A 24286-nucleotide genomic window follows, 5' to 3' on the forward strand; every position below is an offset into this window, starting at 1 on the left:
AACCCTAACAATAATATTATTTATTAGCTATGACATTAAATTATGTGCCCAATTGCACAAATGTATTTGACTTTGTGACAGCGCAGACCCCTCTAGCGTCTCTAGGGAGCTGACTACAACAGCATCACAGACACTGAGGTTGGCCTGAGAGCAGGTTTGCAGATCCGTTTGATTTCTACGGAATACAGTTTATCCTGCTCAAACCAAGAGCAGATTTTCCACCAGGTACAGACTGAATACTCAATCAAATATTGCTTAATATTTCATATTCGTCCAAATCTTGACAACACTGGGTTCTGAACTTAGTGCAGAACCCAAGATGCTGGAGATTTGATTTCCAACACGCTTTGGCTAAGACACCAGTTCTGCTCAGTAACGCATTTTCCATTTACTTCCATGGCATAGCAGGATTAGTCTCTCAGAAAAATCTTACTCAGGTTTTCATTAGGCTTGGCTCACATGGGATTTATACAAACTTCAAATGATTTGGAGTGAGAAATTGGAAGAATTTCGCATAATCCTGAAGGAGGAAAAGAGACAATCTCCTCCAACCCAAATATACAATAGTCTTTTTAGAGCTCATGTGAAAGCTTCATTACGCCTGAGGATCCTGCTAAGTTACCAGAGCCTCTTCAAGAAATTTCCTTGATACGGTGCAAACCAAACGTCCCAAACTCGTGTCAAGAAAATCTTTCAAACATGCAGGCAACAGAGAGAAAAATTCCCGAACAACGGGCAGACGCTCAGCACACGTACTTGGACTTGCCCTGCACCAGCAACGCTGCCCGCTGTGAATAATGAGGCCGATGTTAAAACACGTGGGAGAAGGCTCTGGCTGCGTTTACACCAGTGCAACCGACGCTGGCCCCAACAAGCGGGATCTCCCGCTGCCCAGCTGCTGTGTCCCGTGAGCGCGTGGCGGGACGGGCAGGGCTGAGCGCTCCTGCTGGGACGCTCCGGGCGCCTTCGAGGCCAAATGCACCGACAAGGGGGGTTTTTCAGCAAATGGAACAGGGACTGCCCCTTCTCTCCCTGGCCTGAGCCAAAGCAGTGGTCCTTCAAGGTCAGCAACATAATAAACTGGCAAGAGAAGGCAGATGGAAAAGCCGCCAGCTCCGCGTCTTGCCAGCTATCTGTCACACTGATGGATAAATAGATAACTCCTGCTTCCAGGATTTTCTACCCATTGCTTAACCCGCCCACAGCGAAGTCGTCACTTAATTTTAAATTAAAAGGGGAGCGAGAGGGATTGTTACCAGGACCTAGAGAAAGCGAGGGAAGGAGGCGACATCTGAGAGCCGGGTCGTCCCACGCCGTCCAGCCGCTGCCGCTTTGTTCCATATTTAGCTCCCGACAACTGGGCCCAGCGCAGGAACTCCCAGCTCTGTTTTTCCCTCCTCGCTCTGCTCTCTCCTCTCCCCCAGAGCTCTCAGAAATTGCTCTTTCTTTTTCCCAGTGGCCATAACTTAATACCGCGACACTCAGGAGGATGGCGGAAAAGCAGGAGGAGCCCAGCAATGCCCAGAACGGTGAACCTGACAACGCAGAGGAGGGCGAGGAGAAGAAGAAGAAGAAGCTGAAGCGGGAGGACCTGCCGCCGTTTGAAATCGTGACAGGGTAAGAGGTTTGGATATAAATACGAGGGTGCGAGAGAGTGAAGTGGGGTCGTTCAAAGGCCTTTGCCTCAGTTCTTGTGTCGGGTACTTAAAGACGGCACCTTCAGCCAGCGCGCTTCTGAGCGCCCCGGGACGGTGTAAGGGTGGCTCTCGTTGCCGGGGGGTTTTGTTGGGCGTTCTGCTGGGGTTCACAGAGGGCAGGCTCACACCAGGCAGGCAGACACATCTGTTCTACACAAGCAGGTCTGTTTCTATGGCACTGACCGATGCGCTCAGAGCACAGGTGCCCCCGCCGACCGCAGCGGGGCCGCTTGCCCGGCGTATCGGGACAGAAGGTGTTGGCCCTTGATGAGCACTGAATATCGATTTCTTGCTGTGATCAATGGCTCTTGTCTGGAAGTTTCTCTATCTGTGGATTAGGAAAAATACTCCTGCTAGGGCTGATTTGCTTTAGGGACCTAAGGGATAGATTTTTCAAGAGAGCTAAAAGTCCACGTTTTCAAGGGCTCCACACCCACAGCTGGAACGTGACTTTCAGAAGAGCTGGACTCACAGACAGGCACCAAAACCAGAGGCGGTTTTCAAGGGAGCAAAGCAGCTCCTCGCTCCACCGAGTATTTATGCCGCCCTCGTCATGATACTATTTGGAAAAGTGCTTATTTATTTGGTGAGTTCCTGTAGAATCATGACTAAGTCTCCTCTGAGTATCAGCTTATTACTAATTCGCTGGCTATTAAAGGCGAGGATAAGGAAGTAAAGCAGAAATCCTAAAGGACCCTGAAAGAGGTCCAGCTATTTTTACTTTCATTTCAAGAATTGCCCTGTGAGTACAGACTGTGCCCCAACCTGGTATGATCACTGTTTGGATTTTTCTAATTATTTACAGATTTTCAGCCAATAAAGCCAGTTATATGAATTACAAGAAAACATATAACTGCAACTGTGGAAGCACTTAAATTCAATTACACTTCATTTCAGTTTTAGCCCTTGGATTAGGGGCATTTTATGACACACAGCCAAGTGTTCAAGCTGTTGCTCATAGCTCCAAGGAGCCCGGCTTAAACGAAAAAATACTGGGAACCTAATCACTCTGTTTAAGAATATTAACCTCTTTTTTGTCAACGTTGGCTCAACACAGCGCTGGATAAATATAAGCCCCATCTGTGCATATTTCATGACATTTAAGTAGACACATTTATTTACACTTGCCCAGGGTGTAAATGAGGCTCCTTCCAGCAGTGAGAAATCCTTGTTCCTGTTACCATTCATCCTTACAGACTCTGTAATCAATGAGCCCAGCAGGAGCGTGTTTATTTGTGAATAGTTGTCAAAGAGCAAGCAAAAGGACACTGTTTTATCAGCTCAGGTAACCTGAGACCACAGTACAAATAGTCGTTGAACAAATATTTAAATCTAAAGAATATGTCCTACTAGTTTACAGCATCTTTTAGATAATCCCACAAGAAAATTCCTGGCTGCATTAAGGCAAATATGGAACATGCACATACCGAAGAGAAATTTCTGAAACTTTGCAAGTGGAATTAAACAGTTATGGAGACTTGTATTTAAACTTCTAAAATAACACAGCTAAAGGAGCTTGACAATAGCTGTAATTTACTCCGAGTTATGTATTTAGATAGCACAATACTTCTAATTTCTATCTAAGCAAAAAGCCATTTGCTCACAGTACATAATGCAACATTTGCACTAGGTATTACATGCAGAACTAAGTGTGCACACAGCATTTCCCACCAACAAACTGGCCATACAGTCACTCGTCATTCCTGCGTTACTAAGTGAGCATAAAATACCGATTTTTATTCTCTTCATTGTTTTCCACACCATTCACCATGTCTCTGGAAACATCTTGTGAGACGCTGCACCACAAATTGTTCCTTCCTCTCAGCAGAACGACACTTTGCCGCTTCCTCCCGCAGCCTCCTCGCTCCCCAGTTACAATTTCCGCGAGTCTGATCTCTCCCGACCTGTGCTCCGTGCACCCCCTGGAGAGGCCTGACATTACCATCTGACTGCAGATGAGCCGGGGATGAATGAAACACTCACTGTTTTACAAAGATTCATTATTCCCTCCCTGGGAATATCAAGGTTATAGGCCCACCTAAAGCTCGGATGAGAGGAGTACAACATACCACATTACAGTGTGTAATCAATGAAATGTTGTGCTCCTGCTTTTCATTATTTCACTTTGGCTATGCTGTGCAGTCTTCACTCCCATCCTCTGCAGCATTTAGCAGGTCACAAGGCACGTTGTCAGCAGTATCTTCTCCATCCCTCCACCCAACAACCCCCAAGTACCAGATCGTGTACTGATGTCTCCACAGTTACGTGCCGCGGGGCAACCCAGGCAGCCTGGGGTCTGTCAGAAAAGCACACGTGCTACCAGATGACGCAGCTTCCTTCCTTCACCTCTTCAGTCAGGAACCCAGTTCAATAACTTGTAATTTTTAACGTATTTTTATCCTCCTATTAAAAGGCATCTCCTTTTAATGCACAGAGAAATACAATGACTTGTCACAGGTCACGCACAGGGACTAAACCGATGCCATAACCCTTTATGATCTGCCTCTGAGATGCTTCTCTCCTCTCCCCTTTCTACAGGGAGCGCCTCCCAGCCATATTTTTCAAATTCCAGTTCAGGAATGTGGAATACAGCTCAGGCAGGAACAAAACCTTCCTGTGTTACGTTGTCGAGACCCAAGGCAGAGAGTCGGTGACTTCTCGGGGTTACCTGGAAGACGAGCACGCGGCCGCCCATGCAGAAATGGCGTTTTTCAACACCATCCTACCAAAGTGTGAGTCCAGCGTGCGCTACAACATCACCTGGTACGTCTCCTCCAGCCCCTGCGTGACCTGCGCCGATCGGATAACCGAGACCCTGAAGAAGAACAAGAACCTGCGTCTGACAATCATGGTCGGGCGGCTCTTCATGTGGGAAGAGCCAGAAATGCAGGCAGCCCTGAAAAACATGAAGGCAGCTGGCTGCAAGCTGAGGATTATGAAGCCTCAAGACTTTGAGTATGTCTGGCAGAACTTTGTGGAACAGGAGGAAGGAGAGGAAGCAAAAACTTTCGTGCCGTGGGAGGACATTCAAGAGAACTTCCAGTATTATGAGGAAAAGTTGGCCGAGATTTTGCACTGAAGCTCATGTGAGTGAGGATTTCCACAGGGTCACCTGTCTCCTTGTATTAGCATTACAGAATCCTTTTTTCTTAGGTTGTTAAATGCGTAACCCTGAGCCAGTTTCAGCTCCTGTTCCTCTCATATGTACCTGGCTGGGTTTGCCTGTACCTGGATACTGAAAGTTTTCCCAGGCAGTACCTGAGCCCTTCAAGGGGAGTAATGCTGCAGAGGGCTCCCCACAGCAGCCACCTAAGGGATTTGCAGCTGGGTTTTTTTTTTTCTTCTCAGAGTAAACACCTCCAGGAATAAAGAATAAAAAGATACTTGGGTCACTAGGTGCAAGAAGAGTACCCTGTTATTCCCCACATGCAAGATATTCAGGACACATGTGGAGACAGTAAGAGGAATGTAGAAAAAAAAAAAAAGGGGGATTTCCCCCATCCCCAAAGTCTAGTCCCCTCAGAAAAAAACCCCAACCACTAAAGGAAATCTGTTATCACTGTAGAATTCCCTTTTTTTTTTTAAGGGTACTCAAGAGTAATCCATAAAACACTAAAGCATTTTAAGCTTCTACCATGTCTTTTTCCTTCTCCAGGACCAATTCAGAGAAGATGCAGGAGAGAGGTGACAGACTCGTACACATGGGACCCTCCTGCGTTCCAACGCCTCGACTCCAGCAGGACCCAACACCAGCCTCTGTCAGACGAGGCCCTGACGGACTGCAAATACCTATACCACACACATCTCTGGTGTTTGGGAATTTTGTGGTTTATTTTGTTCCTTCCTCCCCACCCCAAACCCACCCACACTGCCCCTGCTGACAGGGAAAAGGTGCCAAGGTCCCCTGTGGTTACAGCTCCTGTGAGGGATTGCGGGGGACACACAGCACAGGCTGCAGGACCCACAGACTGGGGCCACTTCATGAGAAAAAACCTTAGAACAAAGCTGCCCATTAGATAAATGTGTTTAGAAAGGACATACTTCATAAATGTTAAACGGAAGGGGATTTAAGATGAAAAAACAAAAACTTTTCTTCCTCCATCCTCTTCAATAATCAGAGTTGTGATTTAAATTAGGACTAAATGGCCTATTCTAAATTATGATGGAACTCCAAGTACTCTGTTTCAAATACTTTCTCCCCTTGTTCAATGATGTTTCTGATATAAAACTGGAAAAAGCAAAGTGAAATAAAATTGGAAGTCACTGCAAAAACCTATAGCACTGTTTATTCCTTCTTCTCTATTTGCAAGTCCTAAATTTAATGTGACAAGCAAGGCATCCTGCGACAGCCACACATGAAATATTTCGTAGCTGAAGTGCAGCATGATGAGGAGGGTAAGTTACTAAATGCCAAGAAAATTTCCAGAGTACAAACAAGTGAGGGAGACAGAGAGAATATGGGCAAATCACTTCCCATACAAAACAAAGCACAGACCACCCAAGGTCACAGGCAAATTCATCAGCTTAGAAACTGAACCAGCTCAGGTTTGTTCCTCCATCAGTTCTCCATGGCACCAGCTGACCGGCTCCATCTCTTACCTCAGACAACTGTACTACATTCTGGCATAAATTTTCAAGGCAGAAAAAAAAGAGCAGCAACGAGAACACCTTTGTGGAGCCACTGTGGATTTATCTCTTTACCCCTAGATTCACAAAATAAGTAAGGACTAAATCAATGACTGGTCTTGATGTCCACTCTAGATCAGCTAAATACTCCAAGTTCCTATTTGGTTTACTGAGTTTAGGTTTTTTCTTTTTCAGTTGTGTATTTAGCTACAGCAATTACCCACAAAAAACAAGTTTACAAAGGGTGGTCAAGAAACAGAGACAGTAATAATACGAAGTTCTTAAAGACACTAATCAGCAGAGAGACCACACAATACAGTTTAACCCACAATGCTCAGAACAAAAAATGCACCCACAAGGTTTCTTTACACATGTCCAGCATTCCCCTTACCCCAGCCACACCACACACAGAGACAGGGGCGTGTTTAGCAAAAATGACCATGCTCTGATCTGACAGCAGAGTATGGAACAGGTATTTAATTAATGTTGTCAGCATGATTTTTAGTGAGTGCAATCTCATAACAAAAGAAAAAATTGTATCTGTGGCCAGAATAATTTTTTTTATTTTGTAATGAACAAAAGTGAGCTGCATACCAGATATGAGTATTGCGAAACTTTAAATAAGAGAGTGACAGCGCTCCACAGCTCACGATTACTAACCGTAACTACAAACCAGCAAACCCCTCAGCAACAGCAGCTCCAGTTTCGCTCTGCAGAGGAACTGTCAGCTGGAAGCAGCAGCTCCAGTGCGGGCGGGTGGAGGACCAGTGACATCTGGTGGCTTCCTGGGACAGACTGGGAACACCCAGAGGGTTCCAACACACCTGCCTTCCTCACAGGCTCCCTGGACACCACATCCCAGATGAGCTGCTCTGGAGCTCAGGTTTTTGGGGTGTTTTTTGTGTTAAAAGCCGCTGTCAACACAAAAGCGAGCTGCGCTGGGGAGAGGCGTGTGCAAATCATGCTGTTTCCCCCTCAGCAGCTGACCAGGTTTCCACTCCTGAAAGCAAAGGAAACGGGGCTCCCTGAACTCTTGTCCTCACAGAGAATAAACTGTGATCTTGATATCTGTGTCTTCAAACACTTCCCCAAGTATTGCTGAAACTTTATTCCAATCCAGCCCGTCAAGTCCACACCCAATCCTGGAAAAAAAAAAAAGACATCAAACCAGCTGTAACGGTCACTCTGGAGTGTGCTATGAACAAACAGCCCTTCAGGCAGGTACAATTTTATGTGGCATTAACTCAGCTCACCATAAAGCAACATAATACAGTTAAAATAAGGAAACAACCAAGCCTGTATGTTTTGCTATAATTTAAACATATCGTGAAATGTAAATTCATTTGCACAACTGAACGGAAAAGTTAAATAGAAGTGAATACTTGAACTCTTATTTCACAGGAGGGGATCACCTCAAACATCCTTCTACACAGGAAACACTGAAGTATTTACATCACAGTAATTGATTTTCTTACTTAGGCATGGAAATGTCCGTAACTCCGTTGTTTAGGCAGTGAGCTTTCATGGCTTCCAAACTCTTCTGCATGTTCTCATATGTTGGCTTGTGAGAAACTTTCTTCTTTGTAATCTAAGTATAAATATAAAAGGTCACTTCTGCCTTTGGCATGATCACCGCAAACTACTTTCTTTTTTAAAAAACACATTCCACTGCACTCTCAAACTCCGCACCCAGACTTGCTACCGTGATAACAAAAAGACCTGGAAAAAGAACTATGTTTCACAGCTTCAAATAGTATAATTTAGTGGCTAGTTCCATCCATTTAAAGTTTAAATACACATAAACAAGACAGCTTGGCTTCTCCACAACTAGCAACGTTTGGGTAATACATCTCATACTTCTTATTCAGAAGAATATACCTAAAAAACCACAACTACTAAAGCACTCATCATCATGTCTATTATAATATAGTTTAGTCACAGGAAGTGCCTGAGTAGTGTCCCACTCTTACCAGGTAGTAAATGTATCGGTCGTCTCTTTGGAGAACTGCCACCTCCCCGGTCTTCTTTTCTAAAGTGAAGGCATTAAAAAGGTATTTTTAAAAGTTATATTCCACTACATAATTCCCCCTGCAGCCCAAGTAGCTTGGAATCCCCTTACTGCTGGAAATCAGGGTTTTCCCTTCAGCTCCTGCACGTCCACCCCACGTGTGTCACTCACGTTGATCCAACAGCTCTTGCACGCCTCCAAACTTCTTCTTAAACAGCACAGCTATGCCCGCGCCCATGCGGCAGTCCTCGCTGATGCAGTGGGCCAAGGCGTCCGTGGGGGAGCACGAGAACAGGTCCCCCTTGACGCACTTGATCTGCAAAACACAAAGAGAAGAGTAAATAAACAGAACCCAAGAGTGCAGGCTCGGAGAACACTCAGGTAACAGGGACACAGCAGCCTGTACAGTTAATGCTGTACAGCAGTGAATTTAAGATGCAGTTCACAGGTAAATGAGTTCCATGAATTACGAAGCCGATATATAGATAGATCTTTTCTACAAGATCAGTTATGAACATCACGTGCAAACTCGGCAGTTAATTTTACAAAGTCAATGCTTAAAAGGAACGCCATGTATCAGAGAGCACAAGCGGGTGAGCGCACGTCCCCAGCACACGGTCAGTGCCAGCGCTGGACCCCTCACACGTTAACTGGGCAGGTGAGCTCTGTGCTGCTCTACAACACCCGCAGCACTCACAGAAGCACAAAAGCACAAGAAATGTAATGGTATCAGCCACTTTCCTCCAACAAGCTACACAGCACTGCCAGCTGCCATGTTACTGGGGGACAGGAAGGTCTCTAGAGACACACATCACAGCAGCAGCCCACATAACCCATTTTCTACACACTCTCTCATCCTGATCCTTGGAGAAGTCGGTGGCCATAGTACAGCGGGGGGTGGCAAAGGCTCCTGCAGCTGAAAGATGACAGAGAAAAACAGATATTAGGAACCCCAGACGAGGCAACAGGCTGGTGTGCCAACAGGTGAGAGGCCGAGCCTGCTTTATCTCCGGACAGCGGGACAACCCGGGCACCCAGCACCAGCGGAGGGGGAGGCCGCCAACCCCACGTCCCGCTGCAGCCCCGCAGGCCACGAACAGGCCCCAGCCCAGGGTCACCACACAACTGGCAACCACAGGCCCTCCATCCTCCGCCGAGCCACCCCTGCCCGCTCAGGAGCCCGCTGGAGCCAGACCCGCGGGCACGGCGCGCACAGCCCCCCGCAGCGTCCCCAGCGCTGCCCGCATCGGCCGGGCCCGGCTCCCCGCGGCGGCCCCAGCGTCACCCCAACATGGCCGCCGCGCGCCGCTCTAGGCACGCGGGAGGACCGTCCTCTCTATGGTACGCGCCCAGAACATTCCGCAGGGCACCCTACCGCCGCCCCGGCGCATGCGCAAGACAGCCCGAGGCGGAGCCCACGGCGTGACGAGAGCGGGCGGAACCGCAGGCGGTGCCTGCGCGTTGCCCTTAAAGGCGCAAGCGCCGCCTGGGGCGCAGGCGCAGTAGCGGCGGCCGGGCAGGGCGCGGGTGGGCGGTGCCCGGCGCTAAGGGGCCGCGACGCGGGAGGCGGGGCCATCCGGGGCGTGGCCGCCGGTGCGCATGCGCCGCCCGTGCCCGCCCCCTCCTTCGCCTTTGTTCGGGGTTGGGCGCCATTTTGCGCGGCGGCTGAGTGGAGGCGCTGATTGGGTTTCGGGGGCCGGTAGCGGAGCCAATCAGCGCGGGACCCGAACCGGGGGAGCGAGGCACGGTGAGTGCGAGCAGCCAATATGGAGCCCCCGAGCGCCGGCCCCAGCGCCGGGATTGGCGGGGCCGAGTGACCAGTCAGGAGGCCGCTCGCAGGGCCGGGCCCGGCCGGCCGGCGCTGGCGGAGCCGAGGGGACGGGGCGCGGCGGCTCCGGGCGGGGGGCGCACCGGGAGGAGACGGCCCGGGGCGGGGGCGGGCGGGCCGTACCGGGAGCTGCGGGGCCGAGGGCGGTGGGGGAGAGGGCGCCGCTGAAGGGAGGCTGGCGGCGGGCCCGGCCTTGCCCGCGCGGGGCCGCTGGGACGGGAGCCGGCGGGGCCCCGCCCCGCACCGGCCGGGCGGGGGAGCGGAGCGGGAGAGCCGCCTGACAGATGGGCCGCGGGCAGCCCGGGCCGCCCCTTCTCCCCCTCCCCGCCTGCCCGGACCGGGCTCTGTGCCCTCCCCGCCCGGGGCTGCCGTGCGGCGCCTGCGCGCTGCCCCCCCGAGCGCACCTGGGCGCCGAATGTCGCGCACCACGTGTGGGGGGAAACGGCCCTTTGTGCGGGGCCCGCCCCGGCTCCTGCCCCGGGAGCCGTCGGCAGCGCCTGGGCCTGACTGGGGCTTTCGGCAATAAAATAAAAACGCCCCTGGTGAACTCCCCGACTTGCACGTTCGATAAGGAGATCAGAAGCAAAATCTGGGTCCCAGGTGTTTTATTCTGCCCAACAGCAGGAGATGGGGCTGTGTCCTGGCTGTGCTGTGGTTTAGTGAAACCCTGCCCTTGGCTTTGCGTGGGTGTTTGTCCTCCGCCGGTGTTCCTGGAGGACAGCGATCGGGTGGGCAGATCTGCGGGGTCTGCCCTGGAAACCTCTGCCGGTTCAGTAACGTTGCTTCACGGTGCAGCACATTTTAAAATGCTGCTTTCAAGCTAGTTCAAGTCCTCGCACAGCTTATCACACTAGTTCTTATTGTAGCTTATTTGCCAAGGGAGCTGTTGTTGATGTAGCAAGGACGCCCTGGAACTGCATCACTGAGCTTTGCAGTTTAGCTGGGATGCAGTGACACTGCTCCTCTGGGTTTTAACGAGGGCAATGAGGTAATTAATCCCTTGGAGGACTATGATCCGGCACATGTACAATCTTGTGTTTGTAAGCAGCTAGTACAGCTGGTGCAGAGAGCGAGGATCACAGAGCTGCTGATATCTTCAATGAACAAGACGGGTTTGATGCCGGGGTCTGTGAAGCAGCGTTTCCGAGCAGACACGTGCCTGTGCTCGGTTACCGGTTGTGGCATTACGGAAGCCAGAGAACTTTTGGCAGATATGTTTTACTGCATCCTGTGCTTGCTATTGAGAGGATTCCCTGGAGAATGAAATGTGGGAACTGTTTTCTGACAGGCCTACAGACATTTAGGGCAGAAATCAATTGTGCTGTGGACAATCAAAGTGAGAACCTTAGTACACCTTCAGAAAGAATATTTCTCTTATTCTGGCAGGCTCTGGCAAACTGTCACTAAATGGGCAGAGGATGGAGTTAAAATTACAGTAAAATATAGTGCCTTTCAGTGCTGTGACTCAGGTTATCGCTGTGATCACTAGGCTTAGTGTCATTCCATCCTTGTTCTGGACAAAAGATCTGATGGGGACCGAGAAGGTTCTGACATGAGAGTATGAGGATTGTGCCTCCCAAATGAACATGCATCTGGTCTGTCATGGTACACATCGCTTAATCGTTTATTTTTGTAGTTAAGCAACATTTGGTGTTAAAGTGCAAGAGAACAACAAAATGTAAAATCATGGTGTGTTTTCTTAGCCCACAGTGAGGAGTGAGTTGATGGAAAAATGAAGTGTTCTTCAGATAAACCCGAGACACTGAAACACAAAGGACATTTTGAAGTAGAAAGCAGGAGGTGTGCGAGGTGTCATTGCACTAGGAACCACAGCAACTGCTACGCTTGGTTTACATTGTGGATAAGTTTTTTGTGCGTTTCTTTGAACACTGAAGGACCCTTTTTTTGTTGCGTAAGACTTTGAAGATTAAAGCTATGGGTTACTCTTCCACAAGTGTAGAAGGTACTTGTTCGGTCATAGTGTAAATCAGATACCTCATTAAAAGCAATAGTAAGAATTCTTGCCATGGTGGTTCAGCTGAGAAGAAATGTGAGGGAGAAGGAGGTAACAGGACCAAGTATTTGATTTCAACAGTGTCTTCATGTGTGTAGCAACGGTCCAAGAAATGGGGGGCACTAAGAGGATGGAAGCGCTGAGGAGTCTGCTGGGTATTTCAAAATACATGGAAGTAGGAAGAACGAGGTATGAGGAGGGAGTGCTGCGTAGGTGGGGAAGGAGAAAGAGTTTGACTCAGCTGTGTTTAATTCTTGAAATGTAGTGTGGTTTTACACCTAAATTTTGTATTTTGTGAGGTTTTCAGCAGTTAACACCCATGTCCTCCCCCAAATGCAGTGTGGGCAACTGCAGCTCAGAAATGTGGACTCAAGGGGTGAAACAGGAGGAAAAGCAGGTTCACAGCTACTGTTTGATTCACTGAAGATAATGACAGACTTGAGACTGATAGTTTTTGCTTCTCAGTCAGGTTATGTGTTCTTGAAATTAATATCTTGAGTTTTGTCACTCAAAGGAAGATGACACCATGAAAGAGGTAGGTCCTTGGTCAGGCAGCGGCTCTTACTGTGTGATTGTGACCTCAGTGTCAGCAGGTACTTTGCTTTTCACCTCGTGTAAGATAACACAGATCTTCAAACCTTGGGACAATAATCCCATTTGATTTTCCTTGTCTTGCAGACACACGGACCGCGGTGTCCCTGCCAGGGTTGACTGGACGCCATGGAGCAGTACACAGCCAACAGCAACAGCTCCACTGAGCAGATCGTTGTCCAGGCCGGCCAGATCCAGCAGCAGGTATGGGAGGCGGTGCTGGGCGAGCAGACGGTGCCAGCGCCGAGTGACAAAGCTGTTTGTGCTCCTCAGAGTGTCAGAACCACCAGATGTATCGTGATACTGTCTGCTTACGCGTTTACCTGACTTCTGTCACCTCATTGGTGCTCAGTGCTCCGACTTGAAGTCAGAGTAAATAATTTAAAAAAAAAATACTTATAAAATTAAATTAATAAAATTGCAGGTACACAGTTCACCAAATTTTGGTGTTGTAGGGAGTTTGTAAACTGGTAGTGAGGTGAGGAAAGTAACAAATCCTCTCTGAAAATGAAGGAAACAGAATATTGATCCAAACAGTCAGTTGTCCGCAAAGAACGATGTAGATTTCTCCCAGAATTGAAATAGGTTTTGTTCAAGCCTATAGAGGCCTTTTCCAGCTTTCTCAGAAGTATTTATTGAGATCCTTTGTTTTAGAACTACTGGTGGATCAAAACAAACATGCAAGACAGGAACTGGAACAAAATGTGTAGTTTGGGATGAATTAATCCATTCTAGAAAGAGGTTTCTAGTTCATGTTATAATGTGCAGGTGAGTAGGGCTGGTTTTTTAAGGGCTGATGGATTTCCGCTGTTGTTACGCTTCACCATTCAGATACAGCAGTGCACTTCCAGATGAGCCATGCAGCTGTGGGATTTTTGTTGCATCTTATGTTTGTTCTAGTTCAAGGCAAGAGGAGTTTCTTAGTTTGTCAGGCAAATGAATGAGCGACTGGATTATGTTTTCATTATATGTATCATTTTTAGTACATGCTCTTAAAGCCTGTGTTGTATTTGACATGAAGTATTTTTCTAAAACAATTTTTAATAGGCCTGTTGTAGTGCAGCTTTTAGTAGAGAGATGTCCTTCACCTCCCAAAATGCTAACACAGTTAACGCAGATTATTTTGGGAGTCTTACTAAAGCGGCTAAAGATAGAAGAGGCTTTCAGATGTAGCTGCTCTTGCAGCCTCCGAAGGTCAGTGGTGGGAGGACGTTGGTGCAGGGGTGACTTGGGTGGAGCTCAGACCACAGTCATTTGTGCTGCTGTTCTGTGCAGAAAGGAATTGATGGCCCTTGTTGTGGGGACAAAAATCTGGAACCCCTTCGCAGTAAGAAACCTGAGCAGCAAAAGGAAACATTAAGTGCAAAAGTAGCAGTCGAAACCACTGAAGCTGAAATTTTAAATTCTGCAAAATAATCTCTCACGTTCCTTGTAAGAGATTTTTTGGGGGACATCGAAGCCTGTCAGTACCAGATGCGGTTCTGTTGCTATTCCATTCATAGGTTTGCTAAACGTATTCCCATCCCGTACGTTCCAAGAGCAGTGTGTATGAATTTGAAATCTACCCTGTTGCAGCCAAGTGTTGTCTGTGCGAGCGTTCCTGTGTTTGAAGCTGTCCCTGTTCCTGTTCCAGCAGCAGGGGGGTGTCACCGCTGTCCAGCTGCAGACTGAGGCCCAGGTGGCATCTGCCTCAGGCCAGCAAGTCCAGACCCTCCAGGTAGTGGTGACCTCTCTCATCGTGTTCATGAGCACTGCATGACTCTCACCATCGCCACGTATCTAACGCTGTGTTTTTTCCAGGGTTTCAGATAGGAACAGGAACATTTGTTAGTGGTAGTGTCTGCTTGACGCTGGCTGGAGGTTTCTTTGACAAGCTTTGCATTGGCTGTAGGGTGCATGCCAGGAACCCTGCTGATGCATTCCTGAATTTCTGCTGCTGCAATTCTGAAAGTGAATAGTGGTTGAAATGGGATTTAAAAGGAAAAATCACCAAGATAAGGAAGTAACAGTCAAGAGATACAACCCGAAGATGTCCTGTAGTTTCAAGGAGATTAGATTTCTGATATCCACTGAGACTAGTTCTGGGTCTTCACTACATGAAAGAAAGACAGAGGCAGTGGGTGACCCGCCAGCTTGAAGAATCATCCTGATGTGTCCTCCCCTTTTTTTTTATTTTTTGGCTTGCTCTAATACATTAACAGGAATCCTGGAATGTATCATTTTTCTTTCTGCTCGTTGGACTGCTGGCTGTGCTCCTTTGTGGCTGACATGAGCATGCTCATCTCTCTCTGGTGTAATTCAAAACATGTGGTACCGATTTTTTAAGGGTCTCGTATGCAATAGTTACAAGGTTGAGGAACAGAACAGTGTCACAAGAGCATTAGGTGACCTGTAAAGTCGCAGTATTTTTTGTAGGACATTGATCACTGGTTGTTTCTGTGGATGCGTTAGCATATAATTCACTAAGGTATTTGAACTATGCGAAGCGAAGGGGTTTTTTAGGTAGTTCAGTATGTGCTGAACATCCATACTGACGTGTAGCCCGGTATTTTACAGTGCTTGAGCAGTGAGGATTTGCTGTTGCATATTCTTGAAATTTACAGGTAGAAAACCCAAGAACTCAGTGACCTTTTATCATGTTGTGCTGCTCTTGTTTCTAAAGAAGTCAGAGCATGGTGAAGAGTGATTACCTAGGTCCTAAGAGGCCCTGGATGTGCAATACTTTCAAAGCATCGTGGGGAATTTGGGCACTTAGTGGGTGCGAGTGTTTGAACAGAGAGGTTTTCCCCTTTTCATTGGCCTCTTTTCTAGTGACCAGAGACACTCCTGGTACGAGAGTCCAGAGACTCTTACATAGAATTTATAAATCCACTGTAAGCCTTATTGGGGCAAGAAGTGGCTCCTGCTCATTTTCTTTCACTCTTCATTACTGAACTACGTTTTGTGTTTTTACATTTTTAATTTCACTTAATAACCATGAAAAGATTCTCTAAGAATGTCACATGCTACATATCGGTTAGGAAATGGAAATGTAAGCGTGTAATTGGAGAGAGTTGAAGCTACTCAGAAGCTCTGTCAGGATGGCTTATTTAGAGCTTTTTCTCGTTAGGAACCCCAATTAAAGATTAGTAATAGTGATGTGGATAATGAAGTTTCTTTTATTACATTTGCTTTTGGACTGTGCATGAAGATATTGCGTCTGGAAAATTTCACCATGCTTTTCCTGCTTTACTGCAATTACACTTGCAAGTTTGGGTTAGTCTGCAACAGCAAAAGATAATTTCGCAAATCCAGTAGCACATCATGGAGAATGTTTCAGTAACTAAAGATATTTGATGGTGATTACGAAGCCAGGTTAGTGACCGTTGCTGAGTTTCTCTGGTTACGCTGTGTAATGGGCCGGGTGTCAGCAGAGCGTTTCATTGTGCTGTTTGCTCTCGTCCCGTTGCAGGTGCAAGGCCAGCCCCTCATGGTGCAGGTGAGCGGGGGGCAGCTGATCACGTCCACCGGCCAGCCCATCATGGTGCAGGCCGTGCCGGGCGGCCAGGGCCAGACCATCATGCAGGTGCCGGTGTCCGGAACGCAGGGGCTACAGCAGGTGAGACAACCCCCGTCTTGTTGGAGATGAATTGGAGAGAATGAACCGTCACGTTCTCGCTGGTCACATAGTACGTTTGCCGCAGCACTTAAAATAAACCAGGCAAAGCTGGTTGTTTTCCAGCTGTGGATCTGGCAGTGAGCTGCGTGTTAATGCAATGAAAAGGCTTTGTATGTTTGATTCTTGTATTTTACGGAATGGTGCGAACCTTTCAAATGAAGTCTGTTAAAAACAGCTGGAGTTGGTTTGGGGGTTTTTTGGTTTTCTTATTTTTATTGTAACTGGCCCTTTCAGTGCAGTTGGTGATCTGGTGCCTACTCAATTTATGGCTCAGAAAGAGGATTTATTTTTTTAAGAAATCTTCTTGAAAATAACTCGTACTTGAGTTCATCAAATACATAATAGCCGGAGGTGAATTTATACATTTCCATTGCACAGGAGGCTATACTGTAGAAGGTATAGAAGAGGGATTTTATTAGAAGCAGTTATTTTTAAATATTTGTTTAAAAGACAGTTTTTAAATTTAAACAGGTGCTCAAAGTGTGTTCCTCAAATGCACAGGGAAGAACTGTAGCAGTGGCATAATGGAAGCGTTTTGTGATTTGAGAATGGGATTTCAGCATCAAGTTGAGCACAGCTCAGGAAGAGACACAATGTCTTGGTGTTGTGAGAGGTTTATTTAAAATTTTTTGTGTTGGAAGACAATATATTTTGTGTTAGGTTCTTTACAGTCTGCTTGTTGGAGGAAAATCCTATAACTGGGTTTTTAAGCACAAGCTTTGATCCATATTCCTTTTTTAATCTAAGAAACGTTCCATGTTGGTGGAAAGACATCTCTGCAAAGCCGAAGATAACTTTTATATATAGCCAGGGGTACTACTGTATGCTGGATAATTAACACTCTACAGATAGCTTAAATCATAGTCCTCTTTTTTTCTTTCACCTGAGTATTACTATTGCTAGTTTCATGTGAATAATTTATTTCTTTTGACTGTTTTATTGTGTAAGCAGTGGAGAACTGCTAGAGCATAATGACATGACCGTGTGATGTTTGTTCTGTATGGTCGTGACTGCTGTGTCACAGGGAGCAATAAATTAAAACTCTTCATTTTGAAGTGGAAAAAAGAGAAGAATCAGTGCTTTCTTGTTCTTTGCACCAGTAAATCGTCCTCCAAGATGACTGGGTAATGCTGAGGCCAAGGAGGGAGAAACCAGAGGCCTAGTTAATGTTCCTTTCTGACTCTTTCTCCACAGATTCAGTTGGTCCAGCCAGGTCAGATTCAGATTCAAGGTGGGCAGGCTGTGCAGGTACAGGGCCAGCAGGGCCAGACCCAGCAGATCATTATACAGCAGCCCCAGACTGCAGTTACTGCTGGCCAGACACAGGTAACTGCACAGCATGAAAGGGTTTGCTCGAGAGACACAGGAAGAGAAACTTGACAAATGACTTAAGCTGTGGTTAAGTAAAAAAAAAAAAAAAAAAAAAGAGAGAAAATTAATACTGAGGAGAACTTGAGAATAAATTTCATATTTTTGTAGTGTTTTCATACATAACTCTGGGGCAGAATAGATTGCATGTTTTTATCCATTGTGTTCCTGTATTTTATTGGTTCATGGTTGTTTTTGCCTGTCTGAAATCTGAAAATGCGATGTATTGCTAATTCCATACTCGCACCATTTTGTGAAGTAGTCTAGTCATACCTGGGATTTCTGCTGATTCTTTTGTTTAGGACCAAAATTAAATTTCTGAGCGGAATAGTTCTTCCTTTAACATACTCACAGAGAGACAGGAAACCTAGAACTTGTTTCTTGCAATATTAAATACTACACTGTTAGAAAAAGTATGTTATAAATGCTTTAGGTATTTTATCTACAGTTCAGTTGGTTTGTGCTCCATCCTATTTCTTGATGCTGGTTTTCAAGCAAAAGAAATAGATGCCTGAAACACCTTAAGCACCATGTGTTAATTCAGGAATTGTAAAACTGGAAGAATAAGCAATTAGTAAAGTTCCTATGTTCTCTGTTTTGTTTAGACCCAGCAACAAATAGCAGTTCAAGGACAGCAGGTAGCACAAGCCGCGGAAGGGCAGACCATAGTGTACCAGCCCGTGAACGCTGACGGCACCATCCTGCAGCAAGGTACGGGGGACAGGGCCGGCTCGGCAGCATCTCCCGGGGCGGTTTGATCGCCTTGCGGTGCCTGGCCAAGAAAACACCAAGCTGCAGTGCCAGGAGGGCTGCGAGTGCTGTGACACGGCCCGGTGGCATCGTGTTGATGTTGTTATACGGGAATTCAGTGTGCGGTTCTTTCCCCAGAAAAATAAAAAATGGCTCTTTTCTTTGGCAAGGGTTATTAGAACAGAAACGCTTCCGTTTACACCTTAGAGTACATGATCTCGGGTCTGATGCTGGGATTACTGTGCAGATACAAATGCAAAAACAGAAGTACGAGGACCAGGTGCTGGAATTTAGTTAATAATTCGCAATGCTATTCTGAGTCTTTTTGCATGTTATGGAAGGATGAATGAGTAAAAACCAGAAGTGGGACTAATGGTGTTCCCTTCTTTTTGTGTGCGTGTTTTTTGGTTTTGTTTTTTTTCTTTTCTTTCCTTTTTTTTTTTTTCCTCTCTTTTGTGTTTTATTTTCTTAAAGTTACAGTCCCTGTTACAGGCATGATCACCATTCCCGCAGCCAGTTTGGCTGGAGCACAAATTGTCCAAACGGGAGCCAACACCAATACGACCAGTAGTGGACAGGGGACTGTCACAGTGACGCTGCCGGTTGCTGGAAATGTCGTCAATTCAGGTGGAATGGTTATGGTATGTCCGTAACTTCCCATCGGTACTTTCAAAGTTTGAGGTTTAAGATGTCTGTACACAAACCGGTGGCTGAGGTTGATGTCACCTTAATATGCTCAGTCTTCTCAGCAGCTCCCATTAGTTTGAAGTTTAAACAATAAAAGTTCTCAGTTCTAATGGCCTGTGTCCTACTGCGATCTGTGTATTCTGGACTTTCTCCCACAGCAGATTGAGTTCAGAAATACAGAATCTGAAATTCCAAATGAGCTGTGAACTGATAAGCAGAGGATTAAACGATTGAGTCCACTATTGCTTTTCTTGAGTATTTGTTGAGTATTTGTTTCTCTGATTCATAAGAGTTCTTTTTCCGTTAATTCTTATTTCTTTGTAGTGTGAAGCCTTTTAACTGGAATTTTGTTGTTCAGCCCCACTAGATGTCAGCAGCTCTACAAGTAATATTTGCCTAAGAACTGCTTTGAAATTATCATATAAATTGAATAAGGGATAAGCAAAAAGAAAGGGAAGCAGTGGGCATGTCCTGTATGCTTAAATTTACAAGAAGCATTAACATGGTCATAGAATTGTATATTTGATTGAAATTTTACCATTGTCAGAAAAATAACAAGCACAACTGATAAGTAATTGATTTGTTTAAATTTGTTCTGCAGTTTGAGAACAATTTTATTACTCCTTTTAATTTAAGTAGTTGCATTATCTGAACAAAACCCGAGCGCTTTCCACTTTAACTTTTTGATTTGTTAAATTACTTTTTTGCACTCACTGTGTGTTCTGAGCTGTGAGCACTGAAGAGCTGTTCCCTGTGCAGATGGTCCCTGGCGCCGGGTCGGTCCCAGCCATCCAGAGGATCCCTCTGCCCGGAGCGGAGATGCTGGAGGAGGAGCCGCTCTACGTCAACGCCAAGCAGTACCACCGCATCCTCAAGAGGAGGCAGGCACGGGCCAAGCTGGAAGCTGAGGGAAAAATTCCCAAGGAAAGAAGGGTGAGAATGCAACTGGGATCTAATCCAGGGTTACTTTGTGAGAACGGCACAGAAAAACACCCGGGCTGGAAAATGTGGATTAGAATCTTAAAGTATTTTTTCATTTTTGTTGTTGTTCATGAGCTACATCGCAGTAATTTTGGTGGTAGTCCCACTTCCTCTGTGTGCTCTTTGCTGTTGAGTGTGTCCATAGCTGTATTGCAAACGGGCATTTACTGTAAACGCTTGATCTTGGGGAATGGGGAAGGGCAGGCATGGGGCAGGCTGCTCTCCCTGCCGAACGCATGGCACTGAAACAGGCTGGTCTCTCATTACCTCCTTCATGCCGTTGCAGAAATACCTGCACGAGTCTCGGCATCGGCATGCCATGGCCAGGAAGCGGGGAGAAGGTGGGCGCTTCTTCTCACCCAAGGAGAAGGACAGTCCTCATATGCAGGTGAGTTCTGTCTGTGCTTCGGACAAGTGCTGCATTCAGTGTCCCTGTTCTGTTTGTTCTTTTTCACGCTAGGCTGCTGACCTCCATCCCTCTCTGCCTTTGAATCTATATTTCAGGCATTGTAAAGAAACTTGTCTCACTTGTTGTAGAGAGCAAGTGTCTATTTGCCTGGAGTTTTTAAATTATAGCAATATTGATATAAGTGTATTCACTTTGTTTTACAAACAGAGAATGCTTGTAATTGTTTGTCCTAAGAAATACAGTCTTTGCAGCCTTTCTGGTTGCATCCCAGAAGTATTTTTGTATAACATGAATTAAAGGTAGAGACACCTTATCATACATCTTACTGAAAATAAACCAGATGTGAATATCTGATTCTTACCTGTATATCAATTTACATTAGAAGCACAAGACAGATTTTCAAAGAAAGGGACACAAGAGAGGAGAATTAGCAAATTCTGTTGTTGATTAGTGCTTTAAAGCAGTCCTGTGGCTTTAGCAGAAGAATATTTCTTATTCTGAAGTGGAATCTGTCCCAAATACTAGAGCAATAGTAGGTCTAGGAATTGTTAGGATTTATATATCCTATTCTCTTACACTGGCCTGTAAAACCCAGGAAAAATATTACATGTTTAGAGATGGAGGGAGGGGGCAGGAGTATCTCCTCTTGGGAACAGCTGTGTGTGATTCTCTCTGCTGCTCTGAAAAACGTTGATGTTAGAACATGTTTTGTATTTTGTATCTGTAGGATCCAACTCAGGCCAATGAAGAAGCAATGACACAGATGATCAGAGTCTCCTAACCACTGCTAAAGAAAACAAATAACTGAGTAGAATTCCCATCCCTTCTGCAAGTCTGTCCTACCTTTCCAGTGTACCAAGCGAGTCTTTCAGTGGGACAATCGCCATATCAGCCTGTCCTTTTCTACAGAACAAGCACCACGTTTTCAGTGCGTGGTCGAGATTTTAACTGCAGTTGATTCGACAAATCGAAACTTAACGACTTTCTTCATACACTCTTCTGATCCAGCGCAGGGATTTCAGAGTCTGACTGCTCACGCATTTCGTTGTTTGTTTGTTTGTTTTACTTTAAACATCCCTTGCATTAAGATTGGCCACGGGAGAGAGTGTGCCACTGACTCGGTGATCAGCAATAACTCTGGCATGCTGGAGTGGGGCAGCAAAGACCCTTGGAGCCCGGCCCTTCTGTACAGGGACACCATCCAGTTCACAGCAACCAGCCCTGACGTGGCTGCACCACCCAGCAGGGACTTCGGAAACCGGCAGGAACTGAAGGGGCTTGGTTTAGGTTCCACCTTGTAAGATATGTAAACAGCAAGCTCTTCCCTGGGAAAAGTTCAGCCATGCAGTGACAATGACAGACAGATTTCAAGATGATTGCAGGACTTGATATATTGTGTATCCGTTCCAAGAAGTAAGAGGGGAGAGTGTGATATGGGGGTAGGGATGTAATTAGTAAAAGCAATCTCTTGGTATTTTTTGGTATGTTTATTGCCAGTAGTTGGTGCTTTGGAAGAAAAGTGGATGGTAGTATAAAAAGGATTAAAACTTATAATTGAGTTTCTTCCAAAGGCTTTTTTTTAAATCTTCCTTCTAACCTGCCAGTCCAGTGCATGGATCCTCCTAAAGACATAAAATCCACAATCTCGGGGTGATAGCACTTGACCATCATTGTGATGGTGTTTCCTGATGTCTGTTCTAAATCAGTCCCACAAGCAAGTTGAAGAAGACTGGGAGGATCCAAAAAGACAGAGCCTTGAAAATCCTATTTACTTTGGATAAAATAGAAAAATACTAGACTGGAGAGTATGAGAAGATGGGAAGGAGGACAAGAGGGAGCAGAACTGTGGAGAAGCGTTCGATGCTGCATTGGCAGCAGGCGATGGTGAGGCAGAGTGTGCCCGTCTGGGTGACGGTGTTCAGGCCAGCCAGCTGTGGAGGTGCACAACCAGTGAATGAGTGAAGAAATGCAGATGTGGTATCTGTAGTTGGGCAGCTGGGTTTTCTAAATGAAGTTCAGTTAATTTTCTTCCTGAATTTTTAGTTCCACGTTCTTCCCCTTACCCTGGCTGCTGCGGTGAACTGAAGCTGAGGAAGGAGCTGTTGGACACAAGGTGCCACTTGCAGCTATGGGAGGAGGTGGCCTACTTCTTGATGTTCAAATAAATCTTACTTTTGATTTTGTCTTATATTAGTAATATAATGCTCTGCTCACAGATCTAACATTAGGATTTTTTTCTGATTCAAAAGGCACTTATTTACCTCCGTTGCATTGATGGCATCTTCTGTGCCTTTGGTTGCTTCCGCCTTAAAATCCTTGGCCATGTAGAGGATGGTGCTTAAATCTCTTCAGTTGGCGCCTGTGAAATCCTCACCTAGCATTTCTTGGGAGGTCACCCATTTCAGGAAATAAGTAGCTCTCTTTTAGTGACAGTGTAACAAAAAACTTGCTTTTGTTGAATTTGCAGCATTATTGTGAATATTTTTTTAGATCATCTGTACATTTTGTCAGTGCTGGAATAATATTTCTGCTGGAGTAAGAGTCTCTGTAATGTTTCTGCTCATCGACTGCCGGCTGATCTCTGGAGAGCCCCCTCGGAGAGCTGAAGTTAGGGAAGCAAGATGATTGCTCTGACATAGGTTTGTTTTGGGTTTTTTTTTAATGAGTAATTACTTCTTTTCTTAAAGAACTTGTAAACTTCTTTAAAACAGTTAGAACTTTTTTCCCAATAAGCCCTTCACATATAGGTTCTCTGATCCATGGCTGTAGAATGTGTATTAAGACCTATGGATTTGTGTTATATAGAAAGTCTTATCGTTAATACCTGAAGTAGTGATGTGAAAGCCTGAGTGCTACTGTCATATTTTCATTTGCTTTGGGTTATGTGTATTCACTTCTAAAAGTAGTGTTTGCTTGGTGAGATTGGAGTTATTGGTCAACCACATTACCAAAAAAGACTGCTCTCATTCCTGGGTAAACTTGCTAAATCGGAGATGTCATCAAGTTCAAATCTCTCTAGTAATTAAGTGCGAATTCGTTGTGGGTTGGCTACACTTGAGCAAAAACTCCACTTTGAGAGCACAGAACCGAGTGCATGAGGATGAGAGGGGCTCAGGGAGAACGAGCAAAGATTGACCCAGAGAGCGCGGGAGCGGCAAATGGTCAAACCCCAGATTTATATGAAAGAACAGGATGTGGAAAATGCTCCTCAAGTGATGCTGAATGGCTCTCAGGCCTTGCCTGTTCAGAGGGGGAGAAAACCTTTGTGACTGGGTGTGGGAGGGAACTGAGATGTAACCTAAGGCAAAGTTTGTATATAGTTTAAAGTTTATAATTTTTTTTTATATAATGCATTTTTTCAAGTGTATTTTGGTCTTTAATAGATGCAATTGTAAGTACTGTGTACACTATCCAGCTAATAAAAATTTATAAACTGAGCACAAGCTCTTTATTAGGCCTTCTGCTTGTTTCAGTCAAGGGGCAGCAGTGACACGGGGCGGTGAGGAGGGAGCGGTGTGGGCAGGTAGTGGTTTGAGCACCGCTGAGAAATGCTGAGGCAGCCAGGGAGCTGTCCTGCCCAGCACCTCAGTGTGCTGTCCCCATCCCAGCAAACTGTCCTGTCCCCTCTGTCCCCATCCCGCCATCTTGCGGCCTGAGGGGACTGCTCTG

General features: G+C 46.1%; 3 protein-coding genes across 13 annotated transcripts; 2 read left to right on the top strand and 1 right to left on the bottom strand.

Moving 5' to 3' along the window:
- Positions 1 to 1156: 1156 nt before the first annotated feature.
- On the top strand, positions 1157 to 5973 carry APOBEC2 (apolipoprotein B mRNA editing enzyme catalytic subunit 2). The gene is made up of 3 exons (XM_065649329.1): positions 1157 to 1617; positions 4236 to 4783; positions 5353 to 5973. The coding sequence occupies exons 1-2, from the start codon at positions 1490 to 1492 to the stop codon at positions 4774 to 4776; spliced, it is 669 nt and encodes a 222-aa protein (XP_065505401.1). The 5' UTR covers positions 1157 to 1489; the 3' UTR covers positions 4777 to 4783; positions 5353 to 5973.
- On the bottom strand, positions 5958 to 9653 carry OARD1 (O-acyl-ADP-ribose deacylase 1). 2 transcript variants are annotated; one of them, XM_065649330.1, is made up of 6 exons: positions 9527 to 9653; positions 9180 to 9247; positions 8503 to 8647; positions 8294 to 8352; positions 7799 to 7911; positions 5958 to 7465 (listed from the first exon to the last, which is right to left on the bottom strand). In XM_065649330.1, the coding sequence occupies exons 1-6, from the start codon at positions 9576 to 9578 to the stop codon at positions 7363 to 7365; spliced, it is 540 nt and encodes a 179-aa protein (XP_065505402.1). In that variant the 5' UTR covers positions 9579 to 9653; the 3' UTR covers positions 5958 to 7362. The 2 variants fall into 2 exon arrangements, with proteins under 2 accessions (XP_065505402.1, XP_065505403.1); XM_065649331.1 differs by having other exon boundaries at positions 9617 to 9638.
- A 312-nt stretch (positions 9654 to 9965) lies between these two features.
- Positions 9966 to 24029, top strand: NFYA (nuclear transcription factor Y subunit alpha). Of its 10 annotated transcripts, none has more exons than XM_065649552.1 (10): positions 9966 to 10078; positions 12852 to 12968; positions 14398 to 14484; positions 16216 to 16362; positions 17617 to 17748; positions 18396 to 18501; positions 19015 to 19181; positions 19987 to 20160; positions 20495 to 20596; positions 21345 to 24029. In XM_065649552.1, the coding sequence occupies exons 2-10, from the start codon at positions 12894 to 12896 to the stop codon at positions 21396 to 21398; spliced, it is 1044 nt and encodes a 347-aa protein (XP_065505624.1). In that variant the 5' UTR covers positions 9966 to 10078; positions 12852 to 12893; the 3' UTR covers positions 21399 to 24029. The 10 variants fall into 10 exon arrangements, with proteins under 10 accessions (XP_065505624.1, XP_065505628.1, XP_065505626.1 ...); XM_065649556.1 differs by having other exon boundaries at positions 19033 to 19181; XM_065649554.1 differs by having other exon boundaries at positions 14398 to 14481.
- Positions 24030 to 24286: the final 257 nt, after the last annotated feature.

This window comes from Caloenas nicobarica, chromosome 21 (assembly GCF_036013445.1).
Source record: "Caloenas nicobarica isolate bCalNic1 chromosome 21, bCalNic1.hap1, whole genome shotgun sequence".
Taxonomy (NCBI): Eukaryota; Metazoa; Chordata; class Aves; order Columbiformes; family Columbidae; genus Caloenas; species Caloenas nicobarica.